The sequence below is a fragment of the Tachypleus tridentatus genome, chromosome 1 (assembly GCF_004210375.1).
Source record: "Tachypleus tridentatus isolate NWPU-2018 chromosome 1, ASM421037v1, whole genome shotgun sequence".
Taxonomy (NCBI): domain Eukaryota; kingdom Metazoa; phylum Arthropoda; class Merostomata; order Xiphosura; family Limulidae; genus Tachypleus; species Tachypleus tridentatus.
In genome coordinates this window covers 65,332,706-65,355,281 of record NC_134825.1, presented here as the reverse complement: position 1 = coordinate 65,355,281, position 22,576 = coordinate 65,332,706, and the positions used below count along the sequence as shown (strand labels likewise).

The following is a 22,576-nucleotide window of genomic DNA, read 5'->3' as shown; positions in this document are numbered from 1 at the left end:
TCGAGATTCGCCTGCTTCCAAGTGACCAATGGCGTTGTTGCGTTGTGCTTCAGTCAGTCTTGGCGTAACTGTATTGCGTGTCGGTGGCTTAACACTGAGCTATGGAAACCGAGAACCCGTCACTTTTATAGGGATTTTGCACATGTTGCACTTGCAGAACATGCAGATCTCTCAAACAAATTTATTGGACACGCATGCGTTTTGGCGAAAAATCCGATGTTTTCCTCCGTTTTCAAAGTGCACAACTTTTATTGTCATTTTGGTCTGACAATCAGTGCCTTAACACGTGTAAAATCACATACTCTGAGCTTGTAACGTTATTACATATATTTCTCTTTAAAATAAAAAAAAATATCCCTTTTGCGTTTCTTTTTTTGAAGAGTATATATGAAAAATATAGACACACACACACCAGTTGTTCTCCATTATTAATCATATTTTAAATTTTAGCTTGTAGATATTTTTGTTCTTTCAGTATTTCTTGTTTTGAGATCATAGCTGTATTTTCTTTGTTTGTTTTTTCTGTATGGACTTCCTACAAACTAACGAATAATTCTACACGTTTTGGTATAGTTAGTCTATATGTTCGGCATGGCCAGATGGTTAAGACGCTCGACTCGTAATCTGAGGGTCGCGGGTTCGAATCCCGTCTCATTAAACATGCTCGTCCTTTCAGCCATGGGGGCGTTACAATATGAAGGTCAATCCCACTATTCATTGGTAAAAGAGTAGCCCAAGAGTTTGCGGTGGGCGGTGATGACTAGCTGCCTTCCCTCTAGTCTTACAATGCTAAATTAGGGACGGCTAGCGCATATAGCCCTCATATACCTTTGCGCGAAATTCAAAAACAAATAAACCAAGTTGAGTGTACGTAAAAATACTGTTTGCGTGAGAATACTATCGTGCACATTACTGTCAAAATGTTATAGTTTCATGACGTTTTAGCGTGCATTATAATAATTTGGATAGATACAATGTGATTGCTTGCATGCGTCTTAAATGAGTTTTTCCGTATTTCCAAAGACAAATCAAGAAATAGGTCCAACCACGAAGTTAGAATGTAACTCGAGTGCAATGAGCAAAATTATAATATATTTTATTTCTTTTTTCGAAAAATAAGCTATGAACGTTACCCTGACAACAAGAAACTCTCATCAATAGTAAAACGTTCGCTTTCTGCGCAGTGTAGGTTACATTAAAACAATAAAGACCGAATTTATTTCTAAATATATCTGAATATTCTACATCGAAGAAAAGAAGGAACATCATGCATTTCGTTTGGCATATCTTCAAGTATAATCCAATATCCCTTTGTCACGCTGTGCTAGATGTACATATTGACACGGAAGTTCTCAAACTACACAGTGCGTGAGATTTACTCTTTAAAGCATGTGCCATATTAACAACCAGATGGCAGTTCTCGTCCCAGATGACACATAAGGCTGGTTTATGCATGTATACTAAAGAGTACTTTCTAATACATTATAGCAAATTAGTTGTAAAACAGTGAAAGAAAAATTCAGAAACTTAGCAACCACTTACATCCTAATTTTTCTAACATTATGTCTTGATAAAAAAAATCGTTCTACGTGGTTCAAATAAAATGAACAAAGTCAATTCATTTACTACGTGCAGGGCAGCGCATATTAAAGTGATTTTTCTATAGAGGTTCTTTGTAAGTCTATATTACCACATACGTCACATCAGATTAGCTGATTAGCAACATAGAATTCTTAGAACAGTTAGAAGGACATTTATGCTAGAACTAGGTTGGTTTGGTGTTTTATGGCGCAAAGCAACTAGGCTATATGCGATACCAGAGCTTTAATTGAATTAATGTATAACACAATATTCCCACAAGCTTGAATACCAGGAAGGTGGAGCTAATAGGTGGTTCCAACCAGCTTTTATCTTGACCAAATGGTCTACATTTAAATCAATATTTTATCGAATTAATTTTTTCCTGTTCATCTATAAGCGTTCGTGAAAGCGACTGATAAGTGTATTTTTAAAAAGGATTTTAAAAATCATAGCACTGTAAAGTGTATGATTATGAATTGTATGAAAATCCCAACTTTAAAATATTAAATATATGTTCTAAAAATCGATAGTAAAAAGTATTACCATCAAACTGAATATTAAGAAAAACTAACTTAGCTACATATTACAATATTCACAATACAATCGCGCCCAGCATGGCCAGGTGGGTTAAGGCGCTCAACTCGTAATCTGATGATAGCGGGTTCGAATCCCTGTCGCATCAAATATCTCGCCATTTTAGCCTTACAGTGCTAAATTATGGACGGCTAGCGTAGACAGCTCTCGTGAAGCTTTACGCGAAAATCAAAAAACGAAAAAACAATACATATCCCCCGTGGCTCAGTCGTAAGTCTAAGAGCTTGTAGCACTGAAAATCAGGTTTCGATAACTGCATGGGGCAGAGCACAGATAGCCCAGCGTGTAGTTTTGCGCTTAAGAACAACAAACAATTCTCTGTGCTGAAGTAGTGTGTTCACGTAATTTACTTTCTATATAGCAGTTGGAAGTGTTCTTTTATATTATTACATATAAAAGTATAAATAGTAAATTATTTTAGTAGTTTATTTGTTTGTTTTTGGATTTCGCGCAAAGCTACTCGAGGGTTATCTGCGCTAGCCGTCCCTAATTTAGCAGTATAAGACTAGAGGGAAGGCAGCTAGTCATCATCACCCACCGCCAACTCTTGGACTGCTCTTTTACCAACGAATGGTGGGATTGACCGTTACATTGTATCTTCAGTCTTTCCATACAAGAAACACATGATTTTTAATCTATTATTATGGTTTAAGATATCACGGCGTGACTGAATATTCTGTAAGAGTCCCCCAGTAGCACACTGGTTTCCATACACATGGTGCGCAGAGCACAGATAGCCCATAATGTAGCTTTGTTTTTACCTACAAACAAACTGTAAAAATAAACTTCAATTATCTAAGGACTTTTATAGGCCATCTTTCACAACTTACAAATAAAGTCTAAACGCTGACCCTATACTTTCACAACTTACAAATAAAGTCTGAGCGCTGGCCCTAAAAATGGCCCGGCATGGCCAGGTGGGTGAAGGCGTGAGACTCGTAATCTGAGGGTCGCGGGTTTGCATCTCCGTCGCACTAAACATGCTCGCCCTTTCAGTCGTGGGGACGTTATAACATGACGGTCAATCCCACTATTCGTTGGTAAAAGAGTTGTCCAAGAATTGGCAGTGCATGGTGATGACTAGCTCCATTCCCCTCTAGTCTTACACTGCTAAATTAGGGACGACTAGCGCAGATAGCCCTCGAATAGCTTTGCTCGAAATTTTAAAACAAACAAAGACCCTATAATACGTTTCCACATATTACTACTACTACAAGCCCCTAAAACACAGTGTATTCAATATCAAGTGTGTGTTTGTGTGTATACATAAACAAGATTTAGGATTTTTAACGTTTGTGCTCTGATGATCTTAAATTCAAGGACGTACTCTGGTTTTAATAATAATTTTAAGACATCGATATAAATAATGTAATTTACCAGTTTATGTAGCGTTAACTCTGGTCTGGGTTTCTAAGCTTGGCAGCTTAACTACGGCGTTCGTCTTGTAATTATACAAAATAGCACGAAAATTTAGACCTTCTCAAGCAGAAAATTAAAGAAGTTAATATACAAAACTTTTTTAATTATAATAAAGAAAACTGCAAGGAACTGCTTTTGTAAATTTACTCAGTAGGGTTATTTGGACCTGATCCGGTAATCCTGGAATTCGTACAAGTCCTCACACTTTTTACTTTATTTTACAGATGTTCGGCACAGCTTTAGGGCTGTAAACTGAGATGAAAGATGTGGAAAACGACTGCGCAAGATAGTGTTCAATCTGATAGTTTTGGGAAACAACATAAATTACAAACTGCAGAAGAACGCTATTTTCTTTTGAAATTGTCAAATAATTTGAGAAAGCATAAAGCAAAGAAGTTTTGTGTTGTTCCAGAAAACGTGAAAACGTGTTATATGGAAACACAGATAAGTGGTTACACGTTTGTATGGGGAATTGAAAGTTTACATGTGGAGAAATAATGAAATTAAAACGAGAGAAAAAGTTTGTAAAAGGAGGAATTCTAAGGAGTTAAAGAAAACAGAACTTCATTGTGTGAATTATCATTTTCTACCTTCTTACATCAGATTGATAAATTTTTGAGTTTTCAAACTTTAACACAGTGTAACTGCATTACTGTATGTTAAAGTTCTGGATAACATAATTGGTCTATATCAATATGGTCATTCACCTGTTTAATTCTGTTGGAGAAAACCCACACTGACTTTTGTTTTATTTCCTTTTAACAAATAACAATATATTACAATTTCAGACTTCGTGACTCATCTTTAACATGATGGTATAAAAAGTAATAGTCTTATGTTACAATCTTTGTCATTGTGAATCGTGTACTCCAACACGTTTCTTCCAATTGATAACAGTATTCAAATCATGATCACCATGAGATTTCAGCTTTGGTGTAGATTGTAATAAAGTGTACGGAATTTAAGTATCACGGGCATTGGTCATAACCAGCTTAAACACATCACTGCATGCACAAGAACAACACAGGAATTCAAATGATTGTTTACTTAGTTCACTATGAAATCAGAAGTGTGAGAGTATTGTAAAATGTATCTGATGGTAAGCTTAGAAAACGCCTACCGTGGGATAATGAAAATGACCACAGATTTGACAACATATTTCATGTTTTTTAATGTCATCCGTAAAAACTTTGTAATGATATTCAGGTTTAAGACCTTCGAAATGTCTCCTGGCAATTACATCACTAGAAGATTTAATAAGCATTAGGAAACTAGAAAATCACGTATACAAACAAAATAATCGTAAATTTCTCTCTTCGATTCAGTGTTGCATTTCTTAAATGCACAGTTAAGTTTAATTGTTCACATGATAAATATTAACTGGCTTCACTCTAAATATAAGTTTCTTCTCGCTCCGATTGGGCGTTTCAGTACCATCAGCACACTTCAATTTTTTTATCTCACTCTATGGTTCCAAACAAACTACACGACTGTCAGTCCGTAATGGTAATGCAAAACGATCATAGAGGATATCTGAACATTGTGTTTTTCAATGATGATGTCGCCTCTGAGGTAAAGTTTAGAGGGCTTTTGTTTGTTTGTTTCAAAATTTTGGTCAAATTTCAAGCTGTCAAATGTACTATCCTAAAACGTGTTACAAACTATAATAAATACGCTTAGTTACAACACATCATCAGTTTATTGTGAGTAGATATGATAATAAAACCAATTCAATTGATTGTTTACTTATTGTAGTAATCAAAATAGTTACGTCAATCTTTCCTAATTTTGAACTAACAGACTAAATGAAAGGCGTTATTCTAAAGCACTCACCGCTAAAACTTGGGCTACTCTTGTTTTATCAAGTTCTACTATTCATAGCACACCCACAAGTACACAAACGTACGGATCGTGTTTTTTGCGGCAAAGGATCATGAATCACAAATCCACAGTTAGACATTAGTACGATACCTGCGAGGATTGGGCACTAATGGTTGTCAATCCGTAGCACGACAGCCATAACATATATTTAGATATAACAATATAGTCAAAAACACCTTTGGTGTGAAAAAAAAGTGTGGCTAAAAAAAAAAGGACTGAGTGTGCAACTTAAAGGAACGACATCAAAATTGGAGGCCAAACTGGCAGCTACACTTATAGCATTGCTAATAAATTTACAGCAAATAATCATTCACTAGCAAGATAGGCCGTGTTTTTTGTTAAATTTGGGGTATGATTTTTTTTTTGGCCATACTCATTTCTTACACCTAAGGTGTTTTTGATTAAATATCACGACTTTTTGTCAAGACACACAAATAAACCACAGCAAGTAAGAAAGCGACACTCGATAGCAACCAATATTAGCTTTAGGATCGCAACTCTATTATTCGGAACAGACCTATATTTTGTAGAACCAACCAGATTCTTAAAAAAAAAAAAAAGTGGAAGCTTTCACTCTCTAAAACAGTGTGAATAACTTCCTATAAAGTAACGCCATGGAATTTAGACTAATAGTTTCTTGTTATCACCCATGTGCACTCGGTATGGCCGTTTTAAACATCATTATTTACCCTACTTGCTTTAGATACTATCACGTTACGCGAAACGTTTTTTAATCAGGATATTTTTATAAATATTAGCAAAATTGTGCTTAGAAGTTGGCAATGAATAGTAACTGTTTATCCGTGTGATTCTTTTGAAAGCTTGAGCGAGAAACTGCTAGTTTTCTTGGCTTAACCAATACTCATATACCTCTATGTCTCTTCACCCTAGAGTTTTTCTTTCTAAATCAGTCGTCTTTAGCCCAGATGATAAAAACTAAAAACGATTTAATTTTACTCTTAGGTGATGTTGTAGTAAAAATTTCCGACCGATATTTCTCGTGGCTTTTTGCATAAAGTACATCCACTGAAAGCGTGATAGTTTGGATTACCACAGTCCGAGCTACAGCAAGTAGAAAATCGATAAAACTATTAACTATCACTCCTGTTAATAAGGTAGTGTGTGCTGCAGGTTGGGCCCGGCATGGCCAAGCGCGTTAGGCGTGCAACTCGTAATCCGAGGGTCGCAGGTTCGTGCCGGCGTCGCGCTAAACATGCTCGCCCTCCCAGCCGTGGGGGCGTATAATGTTACGGTCAATCCCACTATTAGTTGGTAAAAGAGTAGCCCAAGAGTTGGCGGTGGGTGGTGATGACTAGCTGCCTTCCCTCTAGTCTTACACTGCTAAATTAGGGACGGCTAGCACAGATAGCCCTCGAGTAGCTTTGTGCGAAATTCAAAAAAAAAAAAAAAATCCTGCAGGTTGTTTTGACTGCACGGCATAGTACTTTGTGTTTTGATGCCACCAAATGATTAAATCTGTAGTTCAACTAGTACAGGCTATGGACTTGCTAAATACATAACTCTCAAGTACAAATGGAAATTATGAGCGAGTTAGATACAACATATAAGATGACAGTTAAATTGTAACGTATCAGACTGAAAGTACAGTACAGTACTTACATGGAAGCTATAATTAAAGAGCTTCAAACCCATTTTAATGAAAATAACTTTAACAAGTTAAAGTTCTGGCAGTTCATTCAGTTCAGACCCTCTTGAAGTATCGGTTAAAAGGAAATGTATATTTTATAATAACTCGTTTTCTGACGACAGTATTCTATCAGCCCACCAAAAACATGGTGATATTGCGACATGTCTTCGACTGGGCTTGAAATAAATATTATTGGTATTTCTTCAAAATTTAAGTGCGTCTTATTTTATTAAAAAAACTGCAAAAATCAATCAAATTTAAATGATTTCTTCTATGTTCTTTATTCGATTCTTTCCTAATTCTTTTTATAGACAGGAAATGAATTGTCGTTTTTTTTATCATTGATGAGCTCATTAAGATTCTGGATGTGTCTCGTCATCGACCTAGATTATTCATGCAAGATCTGTAGTTCACCTTAAACTAAAGTAAATATAGGTTATTCCGATTAAAGACGCTATAACTGTATACATAAACCTCTTGGGCTCAAGCTATCACAGATATACATTACTGTAGTGGCGAAAGGTAAACATTTAGAGACGTCCACTAACACCTGCGTCCTAGATTTCACCTAGCGGTTGTCTTTGACTCTACACAGAAACTTTTTCTCAATACATTTATAAACGAGCAGTTAGTAACAACACAGACTAACCCTGTTGTTTAGAAGCCCAAAATAATAATACAAGTATTAAATTAAATTAAGGGTAGCGGGTTCGAATCCCCGTCGCACCAAACATGCTCGCCCTTTCAGCCGTGAGGGCGTTATAATGTTACGGTTAATCTAACTATTCGTTGGTAAAAGAGTTGCTCAAGAGTTGGGGGTGGGTGGTGATGACTAGCTGCCTTCCCTCTAGTCTTACACTACTAAATTAGGGAAGGCTAGCGCAGATAGCCCTCGAGTAGCTTTGAGCGAAATTCAAAAACAAACAAATTAAATGTTAATTTCTAGTATATGTGAATATCTACTTATATTATGATACACAGACAAACACAGCTCAAACCGTTGATCTATTTAGTAATTTTGTAAACTGATTTAGCAGTATGTACATATTCGTAAGTATATTTACACATACTGGAACCACAGGACTGATCTTTGGTTGGAATTCGTTTGTATATTTAGTAAATTTACTCAGAACTACTCGAGAGCTACGTGCGTTAGCCGTCCCTAATTTTAAAGTGATACACTAGAGAGAAGGCGGCTGTTCAACACCATCCGGGCCCGGCACGGCCAAGCGTGTTAAGGCGTGCGACTCATAATTTGAGGGTCGCGGGTTCGCATCCCCGTCGCGCCAAACATGCTCGCCCTTTCAGCCGTGGGGGCGTTATAATGTGACGGTCAATCCCACTATTCGTTGGTAAAAGAGTAGCCCAAGAGTTGGCGGTGGGTGGTGATGACTAGCTGCCTTCCCTCTAGTCTTACACTGCTAAATTAGGGACGGCTAGCACAGATAGCCATCGAGTAGCTTTGTGCGAAATTCAAAAACAAACAACACCATCCACCACCAATCCACGGCTGAAAGAGCGAGAATGTTGAGAGACGGGTTTCGATCCCATGACCTGGAGATAGTGAGTCCAGCGCTATAACCAACAGGCGCTAAAATTCGTAATCGCAATAAATTAAATAAGACAAATGTTACACAGTTTCCTGTTGTTATAAGCTGTTTGGTATTAGAGATATCAAAGGTGTGAAATCATGTTGTACTAATTGGATATATCGTCACACCAAACATGCCCGTCCTTTTAGCCGTGGGGGCGTTATAATTTACGGTCAATCCCACTATTCGTTGGTAAAAGAGTAGCCCAAGAGTTAGCGGTGGGTGGTGATAGCTAGTTGCTTTCTCTCTAATCTTACACTGCTAAATAAGGGACGGCTAACGCAGATAGCCTTTGTATAGTTTTGCGCGAAATTCAAAACAAACCAAACCTAACTGGATATAAATATTTTAAAAGTAACTCATACAAAATTATTGTCTTGGTCTATAAAATAATTCATATATCTGTAATATTTTTCAACAAAGAACTACACCGTCCTACAAAAGTTATTTGGGGAAACAATAAGGATAACTTTAGATGTATTAAGTTTCAAAACGTGTAAAAACTATGTAGATATAACAATGCACTATTTCTAGCTAATTATGCACAGGCGTAATACTACCAATTTGTTCGTTGTTGTTGAAAGTATGAAATATTGAACATTATAATTGTACTCATTGTATTTGTTAAAAACTTTGTTTCGGATATTCGCGCTAATCATCTCCAACTTTTATTTGAAATAACAGAAAGAAAACAATAACATCTACCGCCAGATATTGTGAGACTTGATAGTACCCAGGACTACAAAGTATGTTGTGAGATTTTGTGCAAACCAGGAATAACCTATTTTCACGCTAACCACTAGGTTACTTTCAAACTAACTGTGAAAAAGAAACTAATCTGTTTAACTGTATCACAATCACTGCTTCGAGACTTTTTTTTTTCTTATATGAATATAATAAGAAAATTTGTGAATACAGAAATAAAAATAAAAATAGCTAAGCCTGAAGATAATAAAAACTATCTTTAATTACGCATGGTCTTCTTAGACTTTTACTAAGATAAGACGAATATCAGTCAATGTAAGTTAAATTAAAAACCCTTTGATAAACACATAAACGTAAGTTATGCTGATACAGTGTGTGTAGTTATTTAAAAATACGCAATAGCCTACTTTGAAATTAAATTTTTATCCAATTATTTCCTTTTATACAAAAAAAAAATCTATAAAAAATAATCTAAAAATAAAAAATCGAAATATTTAAGGATATTTTAATTTATTTCTCAGCTCTTACTTAGAGAGTAGTTAATTAAATTATTGGAGATTTAGCTTCGACCTTTAAAGATTTATGTGAACTGTATTCTGTGAGAAGAAGAAAAAAATGCACTGTGAAACACGTTTTGATGCAGATCGGCTGCTGTTTCGTGAATGGATTGAAGAAAAATCAATAGCCAGCCGTCGATTTCGTTCGTCTGTAATGCCAAGCAGCCTGCCTTTTCTCTCTTGCACACAAGAATGAACAGGGGGAGAACGCCTTGAACTTAGTGAGGTGAAGCAGCTTGACGGCCGAGGGCACCTGATTCAGCTGTGACAGCTTCGCTTGCTTTATTGGAACGTGCCGAAGTAAATACTGGCTTTGGAAGAGTGTACGCACGCGAATGAATTTTTTAGACGGCTTGAAAGCGGTAGCCTGTCCTCTTTGGCACGCTTACAAAAGTTTTGAAAATAAAACTTACACCGACTAGTTGAAAACAGCATGCGAACTGAAAAAAAAAACAAGAAAAGAAATTTGATGTGACAAGTGTCTTACCTTGAGAAACTGCATGCCTCCCGACAGGCCGAGCGACTGCCACAGTTCTACCACAGAGGAAACATCAGCATACCTAAAGAATTGTCACAAGTAAGTTTAGAAAATTCACTTTAACCTCTTCAAAAAAGCATTATCGTAGTTTTAACACTAAAACTTTATTTTACTACGTACGTTGTGAAGTGACAAAACAATATAAAAATGGCATGCATCATTTTCTTACATTTTACATATCTGTACTCATAATTTTATATCATTTTCATATAATAATTTGATGTAAATTACAACTACATTTAAAGGTGTCGCACGTATATTAACGTAGTTTGGATTAATAGTTAACATCTAGACTTCCTGGGATTTTGGTAGCCCTCGTTACCAAAGGATAGTTTTGTAGCATGCTACGAAATTCGTATACTTACATAGTGGAGATTAAGAGTTTTGAACAGTCAAACTTTTCTACGTTTTAGCGTCTCATCTGTGCTAGAGAGGCAGTTTTGTAGTATGCGACGAAATTCATTTCATTAAAAAAATTATAAACTTAAATATTTTAAATAACGGTATAATTGTGCCATTTATGATTGTATAATGTAACAGATAAACTGTTCCTATTAATTTCAACCTCCTTTGACAACTATACAAGATAAATAAAAATTAAACAATATAATCGAGATGGTTTACAAACTGTATTTGATTTTGTAAGACAATAATGATTCTTTTTGGCAGAAGCATGACAATTATATATTCAGAAAATATATATATATTTTGTACATTTATTAGGTTACTCATACGAATAATCAGTCTTCACTATGCATAAATATCAGTACTTGTGTACAGACAACAATAAAAGTAATTACGTAATGCTTAATTAAACATTTTAAAACTAACTTCTCATCTGTGTAAAATATTTAATGTTATAGGGAGCGTTCTGGCAAGAAATAATAAGAGTCTCGTATTCATAGTTAAACTTAGTTGAATACTGTTAGATACTCTCTTGATTAGTTCTAGCATAAATATAAAACAAATTTAAATATTTTCTTCCTGCTCAGTTCCAGAAAGAGTATGACAGAATGTTAGGTGTGCTGTTCATGATCAGTTCCAGAAAGAGTATTACAGAATGTTAGGTGTTCTGTTCATGATCAGTTCCAGAAAGAGTATGACATATTATTCGGTGTTCTATTCATGATCAGTTCCAGAAAGAGTATTACAGAATGTTAGGTGTTCTATTCATGATCAATTCCAGAAAGAGTATGACAAAGTGTTAGGTGTTCTCTTCATGATCCGTTCCAGTATGATTATAACATGTTAAAAACTAAAGTTACATAAACTTCTTTACAAGTTTGCCTTCTTTTTCGCGAAATCTTCAATTTCTACACATACATTTTTGGCGGGAACACTGTTTAAAACGCGTGTATATAAGATATGTCCCTTGAATCTCTTTATGGCTGCACAAGGCAACAAACCTGATATTGTTAAGATAAAACAAAAACAGACTAACTAAACATATATAACATTCATCTTATTACAAGAAACACTTATTTTCAACTATCGGATGTGTGCTAGTCCTCAATTCGATCGCTTCTTAAAACTCAGCTAAGAACCTTATTCTTAGTTCACACATACGTATCCACATGTATATCATTCTGACCTAACGGAATTTCCTGTAATGTATGAAGACGGGCATCGTTTTAACATGACTAAAAAGATATTCAATCATGTTCCCGAGAACACACGTTTAATGATTCAAGCATTTTACCTAAAATATACACATCAGTATTTGAAACAGTTATGCAGGCTTAAGGTACACGTTATAGCAGTTCCTTGGCGCTATCAGTTCTAAGAATATTCTGGTGTGATTAGCATGCAATGACTTTAAATCCGTATTTTTTATGTCGTGGGAGTACAAATAGATTGGCGGTCAAATCACACTGTTCCATCGCAGAGGAGCAGCCCACGTGTTGGGATCAGTGAACACTTTCCTTTCTTAGTCTATCAACCAAAAATTAGGAAAGCACTAGCCGGTAACCCTAATATATACAGTTTTACGTAAATTCTGAAACAAAACTCCTCAGTTAGGTGTCGTTCCAAGCAATATAGGTACAATAATTGAGTTTTCTAGTTTTATTTAATACGACAGCTTACACTATATGTGCTATATAAAATTATAGCTTTAAAACGAAAGAGTAAAATATTTTACTGCTACCTTAACTTAAACCAGAATATAACGTCTATTTAGACATACACGCACTAATAAAGTTGAACTAAACAACATGTGGAAACCTAAAGACCTTGTAGGAACTGGTAACATACGAATAATCACTACAAAAATAAATACCTTCGTCTTTTTGAATTGTAGCCTCTTTAATGAATGTTTCAAAATGACGAATTTTTCTTTACATCACGATTAATCTGTTTGAACTTGTCTTAGACATATAACAATGAGAGTTGCGCTCACCATTTACTAAACTATAAACATATTCAACGAAGTCCCATTTAAATATATTTTCTAAATGTGCACATACACACAACCAGAAAACATCCAAGTACCAGCAATATATAATAAAAACTTGAAATAATTGACATTCGAAAGATATGTGCTCCTTTCATAACACTTATTATTGTGTTATCTATGCGATAAAACGTACACACTGATCAAAACTACGTTTGTTTACAATATGTATTGACTGGCAGACTCAACGACCAGAGAAACGAGAGAGATTCGATCAATTTGACAAATCCATTTTTACAATAATTTCGATCGAAGGTACACAGGAACGTTCTAGAACCTTTATTACTACTTATTAAAATAAAATAAATTGTTTAAAACGATCATATTATTTTGGTAAAACCAAATGTTTGTCCTATCTTTCATAAATAATTTACAAGAAACTGGTATAATCATACGAGTTCGATGTTTCTTGAGTGTCATATACAGAGTTTAAAAAAAAAACACCTTGATTTTGTACTCAGTAAATATTATGTTAAACATATTGTACCATGTAAAACTTATCCATCTATCATCATTACTTTCATATTAGACCCTCTTCTCTGAAAATAGAAGAAGAGGAAAATATTCCAATGACAGAACCGTGGGTCATGTAATTAAAATATAAATCATAACACAAGTGTTGAAATACATCACTGCTGATACACTGGTAATGATATTATGCCTGAATTTATACGTGAAGAGTATATAGTTGCCCAACAGCATTACCACCAGTTCTGGTAACCTCCATAGTAGTTCAAGAGTGCTTTATGGTCAATTGTGGGGCTTTAGCAGATCTTCGTGACTTGAGTTAGACTTACGAAATTGTTCCTAACAATTTAGTTCCAAATAATCACTTCAGTTTCTGTGTTGATGTCCACATTGAGTCCATCGGGTTACTGGCATTTTTTTTACCAGGCACGTTTACAGACAACGATCACTTTACATGGTGTTTTTACCTCTCACGCGCTGTCCTGGATATCTAGTGTATCGTTTGTTTGTTGTTGTTTTTGGATATTCGCTAAAAGCTACACAAGGACTGTCTAACTGCAATAGCCGTCCCTAATTAAGAGCTGATAAACTTGAGAGAATGCAGTTATAATGTTAGCACCCTACAGTCAACTCTTGAGCTACTTTAATAGAATAGTGGGGTTTGACCTTTACTCCCATAACGCACAAGTTGTTCCAACCGGTGGCACGACTTTGCAGCAGTAGGACGCGAATCGTGAATCCTCATATTTACAATCCGGCACGCTAACTGCTAGGTCACACCCAGGCCAATTAGTGTATCAATTAGTTGTTTTACAGCCTGTCCATAACATTCCCACTATGCATTGTCGTTTATTTATCTGATTGTTCATATTTTAACAGATGAAAAGCGCTAGCAGTCTGGACTTTCGTAACAAACCTCCACCTGCAGGTAATAGTTAGTACTGTTTGTTTGTTTGTTTTGGAATTTTGTATAAAGCTACTCGAGGGCTATCTGTGCTAGCCGTCCCTAATTTAGCAGTGTAAGACTAGAGGGAAGGCAGCTAGTCATCACTACCCACCGCCAACTCTTGGGCTACTCTTTTACCAACGAATAGTGGGATTGACCGTCACATTATAACGCCCCCACGGCTGAAAGGGCGAGCATGTTTGGCGCGACCGGGATGCGAACCAGATAGTACTGTTACGCATTTATACGGGATCCATAATAAAGTTGAAATAATCACGAAATCAGCAAATTATAAAACCTGCAACCGAAATATGTATACGCTTCCTTAGCTGGTGAGACGAGAAAACTGCACCGAAACAGTTTCGCAGTCTCACAATAGCACAAGTAAAATGTGTTCACATAATTAACTACATAACGATTTTTGGAATGGTATTCAAGAGTAATTTTCAGATGACTCAATGTTTCATATTTTGATGTGGTACAGCTGATGAAGTGCATTGTGGAGATTTCGAACTACCACGTCCTCGCTTTTTAAAGATTAATAAGTAAAGAAATAATAAATATATCATTTAATCTAATGTTTTTTTCTTACAAATTTTGTCTTTAATTTTTGGTCACATCAGTAAGGCTGCGCGACAATTACAAAAATAAAAACACTGTATCTTGTTTTCAGTGCCATTCGAATAATGGCACTTATTATTGTCAATAATAAGTTTAGCATACTCTTAACTAAAACTCTCGAATACATTTATGTATTCATAAATACATATTACAATGATGTGATATAGCACACACACAATGAATGTATAAAGTACATTGGGTTTTACCAAGTACAGATATCCATGAAGAATTCATTTTAAAACCCTATATTAAATACTAGTCGCGTATAGCTTAACAAATAGCCTCTACTTTACTGATCTTACACCAACTTAAGTGTACCGTATAATCAGAACTGTCTATGAACTGACTCATCATTTACCTAGGTTTGTGTTTGTTTAGGCACAAAGCCAGCTAATGGGCTATCAACGCTTTGCCCATCAAGGGGAACCGAACCCAGAATTTTAACGTTGTACGTCCGTAGACTTACCGATAGGTAGATTTAAAAGTCAAACAATAGAAGTTTACACTTTAAATTTTATTATTTTAAGTTAATAATATTCTCTGGAATTTGTTCCAGTCCAGTGTTACTTTTCAATTTAATCCCAAAGGATTGTATTCTTTACCAAGACGTTCCTAAGGCTTTTTATTTCAATCACTTCAGTGTGTCTCCACGCTTCAGAACTCTTAAGTAAATATGTCTATTACTCACTACAGATAACCCCGAGTACCAGTGCCAGAAAAGTGGTAGTTTCATTGGCTTTAATTAAATTTCAACATCTATTTCTTAAGAGTAAATGTATGGTTTCTGCATATATTTCGTTCTTGAGACACAAGTTTATGTGCCTGTTGGTTGCAAAGAAACAGATGTACAAACAAGATTCATCAAATTCTCTGAACTGGAAAACTAAACAAAAATATTTATTCGCAAAAGTGCACACAAACGCAACAATAGCGAACAAAAGGAACTGAAAAACACACCCGATAGTTTAGAAAGTTCAGATTTCTGCTCAGATTGTTCAGACACTGTATAAAAAATATTATTCACACACATTGAACAGATTCTCTTGATAAAAGATAAAAACAATAAATTTAAATGTTTCTGTTTTGTTGTTAAGAACAAAACACAACAATGGACTATGTGTGCCGCCTCTACCATAAGGATCAAACCACGTTGTAAGCCATCAAGATAGGGAGATCTAATAGGTTTAAACCGTTTATTTTTAATAGTTTGAAATAACTCTATTGCATACAATGAGTCATACATATATATACATAAATTCTTAACAACCAATCAAAATAAAAAAAAATCATCCCACATTTTGCTTTTCTTTGCACAATGATTTTTTCTTTCTATTCTACCTGTAAGTTAGGTAATTAAAATTACCTAAAATATTATTATTATTATTAACTTTGAGTATCTATACAAATGGTTAAAGTTTTTTGTGTGTGTTTGTTTTGAATTTCACACAAAGGCTACAAGAGGGCTATCTGCGTTAACCGTCCCTAATTTAGCAGCATAAGACTAGAGGGAAGCAGCTGGTCATCACCACCCACCGCCAACCTTTGGGCTACTCTTTTACCAACGAACAGTGGGATTGGCCGTAATATTATAACGCCTCCACGGCTGAAAGGGCGAGCGTGTTTGGTGCGACGGGTATTCGAACCCGCGACCCTCAGATTACGAGTCAAGCGCCTTTACAACCTGGCCATGCCGGGCCAACGGTACATGAAATAATGGACTTGTGTTTCACAGACCAGCACGTTAACCCACAGGACCACGCTCGATACGTTCAGGAATGCAAATCAGTTCATCTTCTCCACACCTGGAGATCCATAATGTTCATTTCATGACCGGCTTTCAGACCATAAACCGATTATTAAAGACGTAAATTATAAAGGCTGAGTTTTACAATTTTGCGAAATTAGGATGAAGAATAACAGGTGTACATATTGATGTACACCGACAAGTTCTGTCGGAAATTATTTGCTTCTGATATGAATGGGTTTATTTGTTGTTAAGCACAAAGCTACACGGTGGACTATTTGTGTTATGACCACAACAGAAATCGAAACCAGGTGTTTAGCGTCACAAGCACAGAAACCCCCAGTGGTACGGTGATATGTCAGCGGAATTATACTGCCTGAAACTGGGTTTCGATACCTGCGGTGAGTAGAGCACAGATAGTCCCTTGTATAGCTTTGTGCTTAACAACAAATAACAATATAAGCTCAGAAACTTACCGCTGAGCCCTGGAAAGGAAAAGGAAAACTGACAGATATGAATGTGATGGCATCCACGCCATGAATACATATATTGTCGGACACATAAATAATCGCATATTCACAAATACAAATAGTTCAGGCCTAACTTTTCATGAAATATAACCACAATAATTGTTTTAAAGTTAAGACAGCTTGGACGTATGTAATACAATAAACAAAAATTATGCACGCTGATTACATATTTAACACGATATTACAGCGACATATGCACGACAATGTTCTTAGGATATAGAAAGCACTCCAAAAATGGATACAATCGATAAATGTAATTAACTATCGGATTCTCGCTTAGTAAACTTATTAAAACTAAGAAGTTTTGTTTTCCGAGTTCATTAATGTACTTATACAGAGTGTTCGGAAAGTAAATACAGGAGGTAAATATGAATGACAATTATAAACAATGTTAAAAGTGACCCCCGTTGGCATCAATACAGGCCTGGATCCTTCTTATTTTGTTTATAAACATTGCTATCAGTTGCTGACTAGAAATAGACTGAATGAATGCTGTTATCGCATGCTTTCAAAAATGCACAGTGACTTTCCGAACACAGTGCACATAACGCTGTTATTACTTGGTTTAAAGTCGTTGCACCGTGAAAGAATCAAAGTGTTAGCTACATGATTTTTGCACATTTAACAGCTTATTTTTGTTACTTTAAATAAATTATTTACAATAGGGTAAGAAAACAAAATATATCGCTCTCGTACAAATATCATTAGAAGAATAATGTTAAAAATTTCCAACGCCTACCAGAGATTAAACTTGATATTATTAGCTACCTAGTGGTCCAGTGGAAAGTCCAAGAACTTATAAGGCTAAATATTGGGTTTCGATATCCGCAAAGGGAAGAGCAAGAATAGCAGCTTTGTGTTTAAGAATAAACAAACATAATCAAATTATCAATACCTGGCTGGCGTGGTCTGGTGGTTAGAGCGCCAGACTCGTTACTAGGGAGTCGATGAATCGAAACCCGACGCCAAACATTCTCGCTCATTCATCCATTATAATGTGACAGTCGATCGAGTAATTCGTGTCACTAACTAATTTCTTAAACCTCTGCATCCATATATTTTCTGTCGTTTCCTGCCACTTTTGCCACAAGTGCCAACTTGGTTCGTTTCAAAATCCACATATATATATAGTAAGTATTGTAATTATTTTACCCTGTGTAGATGCTCCTTAGACAATACAAAATACAAGTTGGGTACAAAGTGTATTCACATTGGCTATGTATATATCTTTTACACTTAATACTGTAAGTAGTAGTTCAGTCAGAAACTTATCCGATGCAGATACATCCTCACATATAACTTCGAGAGGAAGTTAATATCCGTCAGTTCCAATACCATTAAATTAGTAGTCATCAGATATTTTTTAATCCATGTGCGAGTAAATGACACGTACTTCAGCCAAAACCATCAAACAAGCAATCAATGAAGTACAAACAACTACATCACTATATGTCTCCCTAGAGAAATTGTAAGGGTTCTTTCTTAATTCATACACTTATAAAATAAAAATGTTCGTTTTATTTAGAAATCTGACGGGGAAGGACGCATGAGAAGTACATTATTAGATGTGGCATGCCTCTCCCGTTATTAGTTTAGTACTTTATCGAGTCGTGTGGTTCTCTTCTTTTTACAGATAAGCTCCTGGAAGAAAGTAAACCACACAAATAATGTTCCTTCTCGCAAACCTTTTTTGTTCCTGCTGTCACAATAAACTCCAATCTAAGTAACCTCGAAAGCTGGGCGATCGTGATATCCTTATCAGGCACCGACTGACCAGTAATCCCATTGACCGTTAGTTTTATCAGTTTCTTCAGCAACTGCATTTGGTACAAAAGTTCAGTTAATGTGACAATTTTAGAGAGCAATAAAATACGTACCTATATTGTCTGAACTATCTATCAAAACGGATTCTTTAATGTTGCCGTACTGAATTATATAAATCTTACATTATTCAGGCTCACGAGTTATTGAATAATTCAGTTTTTTTAAATAAATTTAGCATTTGAATAGAAAAATATTCCAGTGAGCGAACTTTTACAGTCTCTAGTTGGTTCAGTTATACATGTTGCGCTCATTTGATTTTCAGTGTAACAAAGAAAAGAAAAAACTTCCAATACTTTAAATATTCGTTACTTCAATTATATTAATGTGAAGAAGGTTGGATTTTTAGTGGATACCGTGCCAGACTGTGGAACGAAAGGTCCAATGTTCGAGCCGCAGAATGTCGCTGAAAGTGCTCTAAACTTTTAGATATGGGGGCGTTAAAACCGTGACAGTCAATCTCGCTATTCGATTAAAAGTAGCCGGGTTCTATTTGATCCTCAGAATCTCTTGACCTGGAAAATTAACCCTTCTGTTGCATAAGGTGTCGATCATGTTGCCAATAACAAAACAAAGAGAGCAACTTACTCAATACTTATAGACGTAACGAATTTACTGTTACATATTTATTTTAATATGTACGTTTGTTTCAGTTTATTGCATGTAACGTACATTGTTAAACGTGTATTGCGCAAGTCCCACTTGTTCTCTAAATCTGTAGAAGATTCTCAAGTGTAAGAATTAACAATATACGTTTTACGAAAGCACTAGCTTGTCTTCGAATATTGCTGTCAAGTGAATTTTCGAGAATCTCGCCTAATGTGTATAAAAGCTACCCATCGCAAGACGCCGAGAGTAAAAAGAATATTGTTTGATCGCCACAGTCAGTATACTGTAAGCCCCGGAAGCTGTAATTGTGACAAACGTTTATTTATCAGAAAACTACATATATTTGACCAGGAGTGTTTACAGATTTCAAACAAAACAAACTTCTGACGTTAGTATATCTACGAGGACATTAAATATCTATCTTCCTCTATGAAAGGTAAGCTTGTAAACAGTGTGAGGCCAAACAAGAAAAGAGCTAGTTAGCTTTTCCGTCAAATAAAGTGTATCTGTGTATCAACATAAAATTCTGGATCTGGAGTGTCGATAAAATATTCAGCTCTAGACCAGATAGAAGACTGAATATTGTTTATGAATTTGTATAATTTTTGTATATAAATAATTATTTGTAATAACCGTTATTATAATTTGTATTGTTGTTTGTATATTAAATTATATTTGTGTTAAGAAAGAAAATTGTATGTATTAATCTTGCTGGTGTGTGTGTCTTCCTATAGCAAAGCCATATCGGGCTATCTGCTGAGTCCACTGCAATCTTGTTGGCAAATATCATAAATTTAATACATATCGACATTTAATTAACTTACAAATTAAAATTAAAATTTCCGGCTCTTTGAAATCGCAATATCCAGTGTACGTAACATAATACATCGGAGAATCGTCCGAGATAAATTATAATACGTAACACAGGACATGAAACATTCATAAACCAGTTTAACTTGGATTTCGGACAAATCAGCTTTATTTTAATTAACATCAATTTTGAAACATATGTAGTTTGAAGATCCATACGAAAACTTCAACTTCTGTATAAACTATACATAAAATATCGATGCCAATGAAAATTGCTGCAGCTCGTTTATTGATCGTTCATTCTCTCGTTTTCTCTCTCCTGTTTCATTTCTGTTTCTCTCCCCCAATCTTACTGTAATTAATCTGTCCTTTTCGTGCTACCCATATATATTTATATGTACTATATTCTTCTTTTTTATTTGTTTGATTGCCTGTTTATTTTCTTAGTGCGTATGAAATATCTGAGAGTCACGAATTCGAATACCCGTCCCACGACGCATGTTCGCCTTTTCAGCCGTAGCACGTTATAATGTTATTCCACTGTTCGTTGGTAAAGGAGTAGCCCAAGAGTTATCAATGGGTGTCTTCCCTCTGCTAAATTAGGGACTGTTAACGCAAATAGCCCTCGTATAGCTTTGTGCGAAATTCAACACCTCTATTGTCTATTTTATTTGCACCTCCAACTTCAGTTTATTATTACATATTTTTTAGCACTGATTGTTTGCTCTCTTTACTCACTCTAAGTTCCCTTTCATGGTGTCATCCTTTATATGCCGGTAAGTTGAGTACCAGATGTAAGAAAACAGATTCTCATCATGAGTTCATAAATATTCAAATAATTACTTTTGACCTCTCGTTTCTAATATTTGAAAAATTAACTTTTTAACTGAGGTTCAACGTCTCATAAACGATTCAGAATAAACACAGACAAAAAGATCAAATGCTCGCGACTGTTCAGATATCGAACCGTGGACCCTCAACCTCTATGAATACTTTGCACTAGTCAGAATAAGAAACAAAATATGTTAAACAAATTCGTGATAATGAGAAATCCAGTTGAAACAAAAATGTATCTCAGGAGGGCTGGTATGGGTATTAACACTTTTACTGATAAAGCAGAGAACAACGTTTCAGGTTAACCTGAAGATGACCTAAGAAACCAGCTACAAATAAGTTGTTCTAAACAGAAACATCCCATGAGAAATATCTGTTAGGTGAGATTGTCCTGGTGCACACACTGCATTTAGTGCATACTATTATAATTTATGAAATAAATATATGGTAAAAAAATCATGTCATGTGTATTCAGTTATAAAGTATCGTGGGTAAAGCTGAAAATGAAGTGTTTTTAGGTCAAAACAAAAACTCCCCCTAATTTATGTTAAAAACTGTATTGAGATTTTTGTGTTGTATACTTAACAAATTATTTTATGCAATCTGTTCGTATATTCCACAAAATAAATTAGACTCGTATTATAATTCTACTGTAATCATTTACATGAAAACACAACTTACACAACAGATTAACCAAGTGGTCCACATGTATTACGTACGAATTCTCAGGTACCAATCAATTACTTTTAGTCTAAAGCCCGAAACTCTTATTCATCAATACGCAAAATACGTTTGTAACAAAACTGTGAACATTAGTTATGGGTGTATAACTCTAAACAATATCATTGTGAATTATTCGGTGTCTTTTGATACACATTATGAATATCGTAAACTACTAAATGACATCGAAACACGATTTTTACTATCACAAACCTACAGACTTAGAGCTAAGCCATCCTTTTCTTTAGATCCCCTGCCAACTTAGAAATTTTCCATGAAGAGTGCACAATAGTATTTCAACACACTATATCTGTAATATCAACTGCTAAAGATGTTTAAACAGCGTTTCGACCACTACTATGTCTGTTGTATCACATCCGGCATTATGAGCTCTGGTGTTGGACAAAACGTGTCCTCATCATGGCTGAAATATCATTAACACTCTTCGACATTATGAGCTCTGGTGTTGGACAAAACGTGTCCTCATCATGGCTGAAATATCATTA

The 22,576-nt window shown here is 35.4% G+C and overlaps 2 protein-coding genes across 11 annotated transcripts in view; one reads left to right on the top strand and one right to left on the bottom strand.

Moving 5' to 3' along the window:
• The window catches only part of LOC143250628 (uncharacterized), a 113,687-nt gene that overhangs the window by 23,052 nt on the left and 68,059 nt on the right, over positions 1-22,576 (bottom strand). For all 10 annotated transcript variants that reach the window (XR_013028286.1, XM_076501533.1, XM_076501545.1 and 7 more), the window contains one exon: positions 10,465-10,537. Coding sequence is in view for 9 of the 10 variants with exons in the window: in XM_076501533.1 (XP_076357648.1) it covers positions 10,465-10,537 (73 nt within the window). In the remaining variant the exon portion in view is untranslated. The remainder of the gene's footprint in view (positions 1-10,464; positions 10,538-22,576) is intronic.
• Positions 10,127-22,576, top strand: part of LOC143250670 (XK-related protein 4-like) — a 31,200-nt gene continuing 18,750 nt past the window's right edge. Inside the window, exon 1 of the mRNA XM_076501559.1 lies at positions 10,127-10,554. Coding sequence (XP_076357674.1) covers position 10,554 — 1 coding nt within the window. The 5' untranslated portion in view covers positions 10,127-10,553. The remainder of the gene's footprint in view (positions 10,555-22,576) is intronic.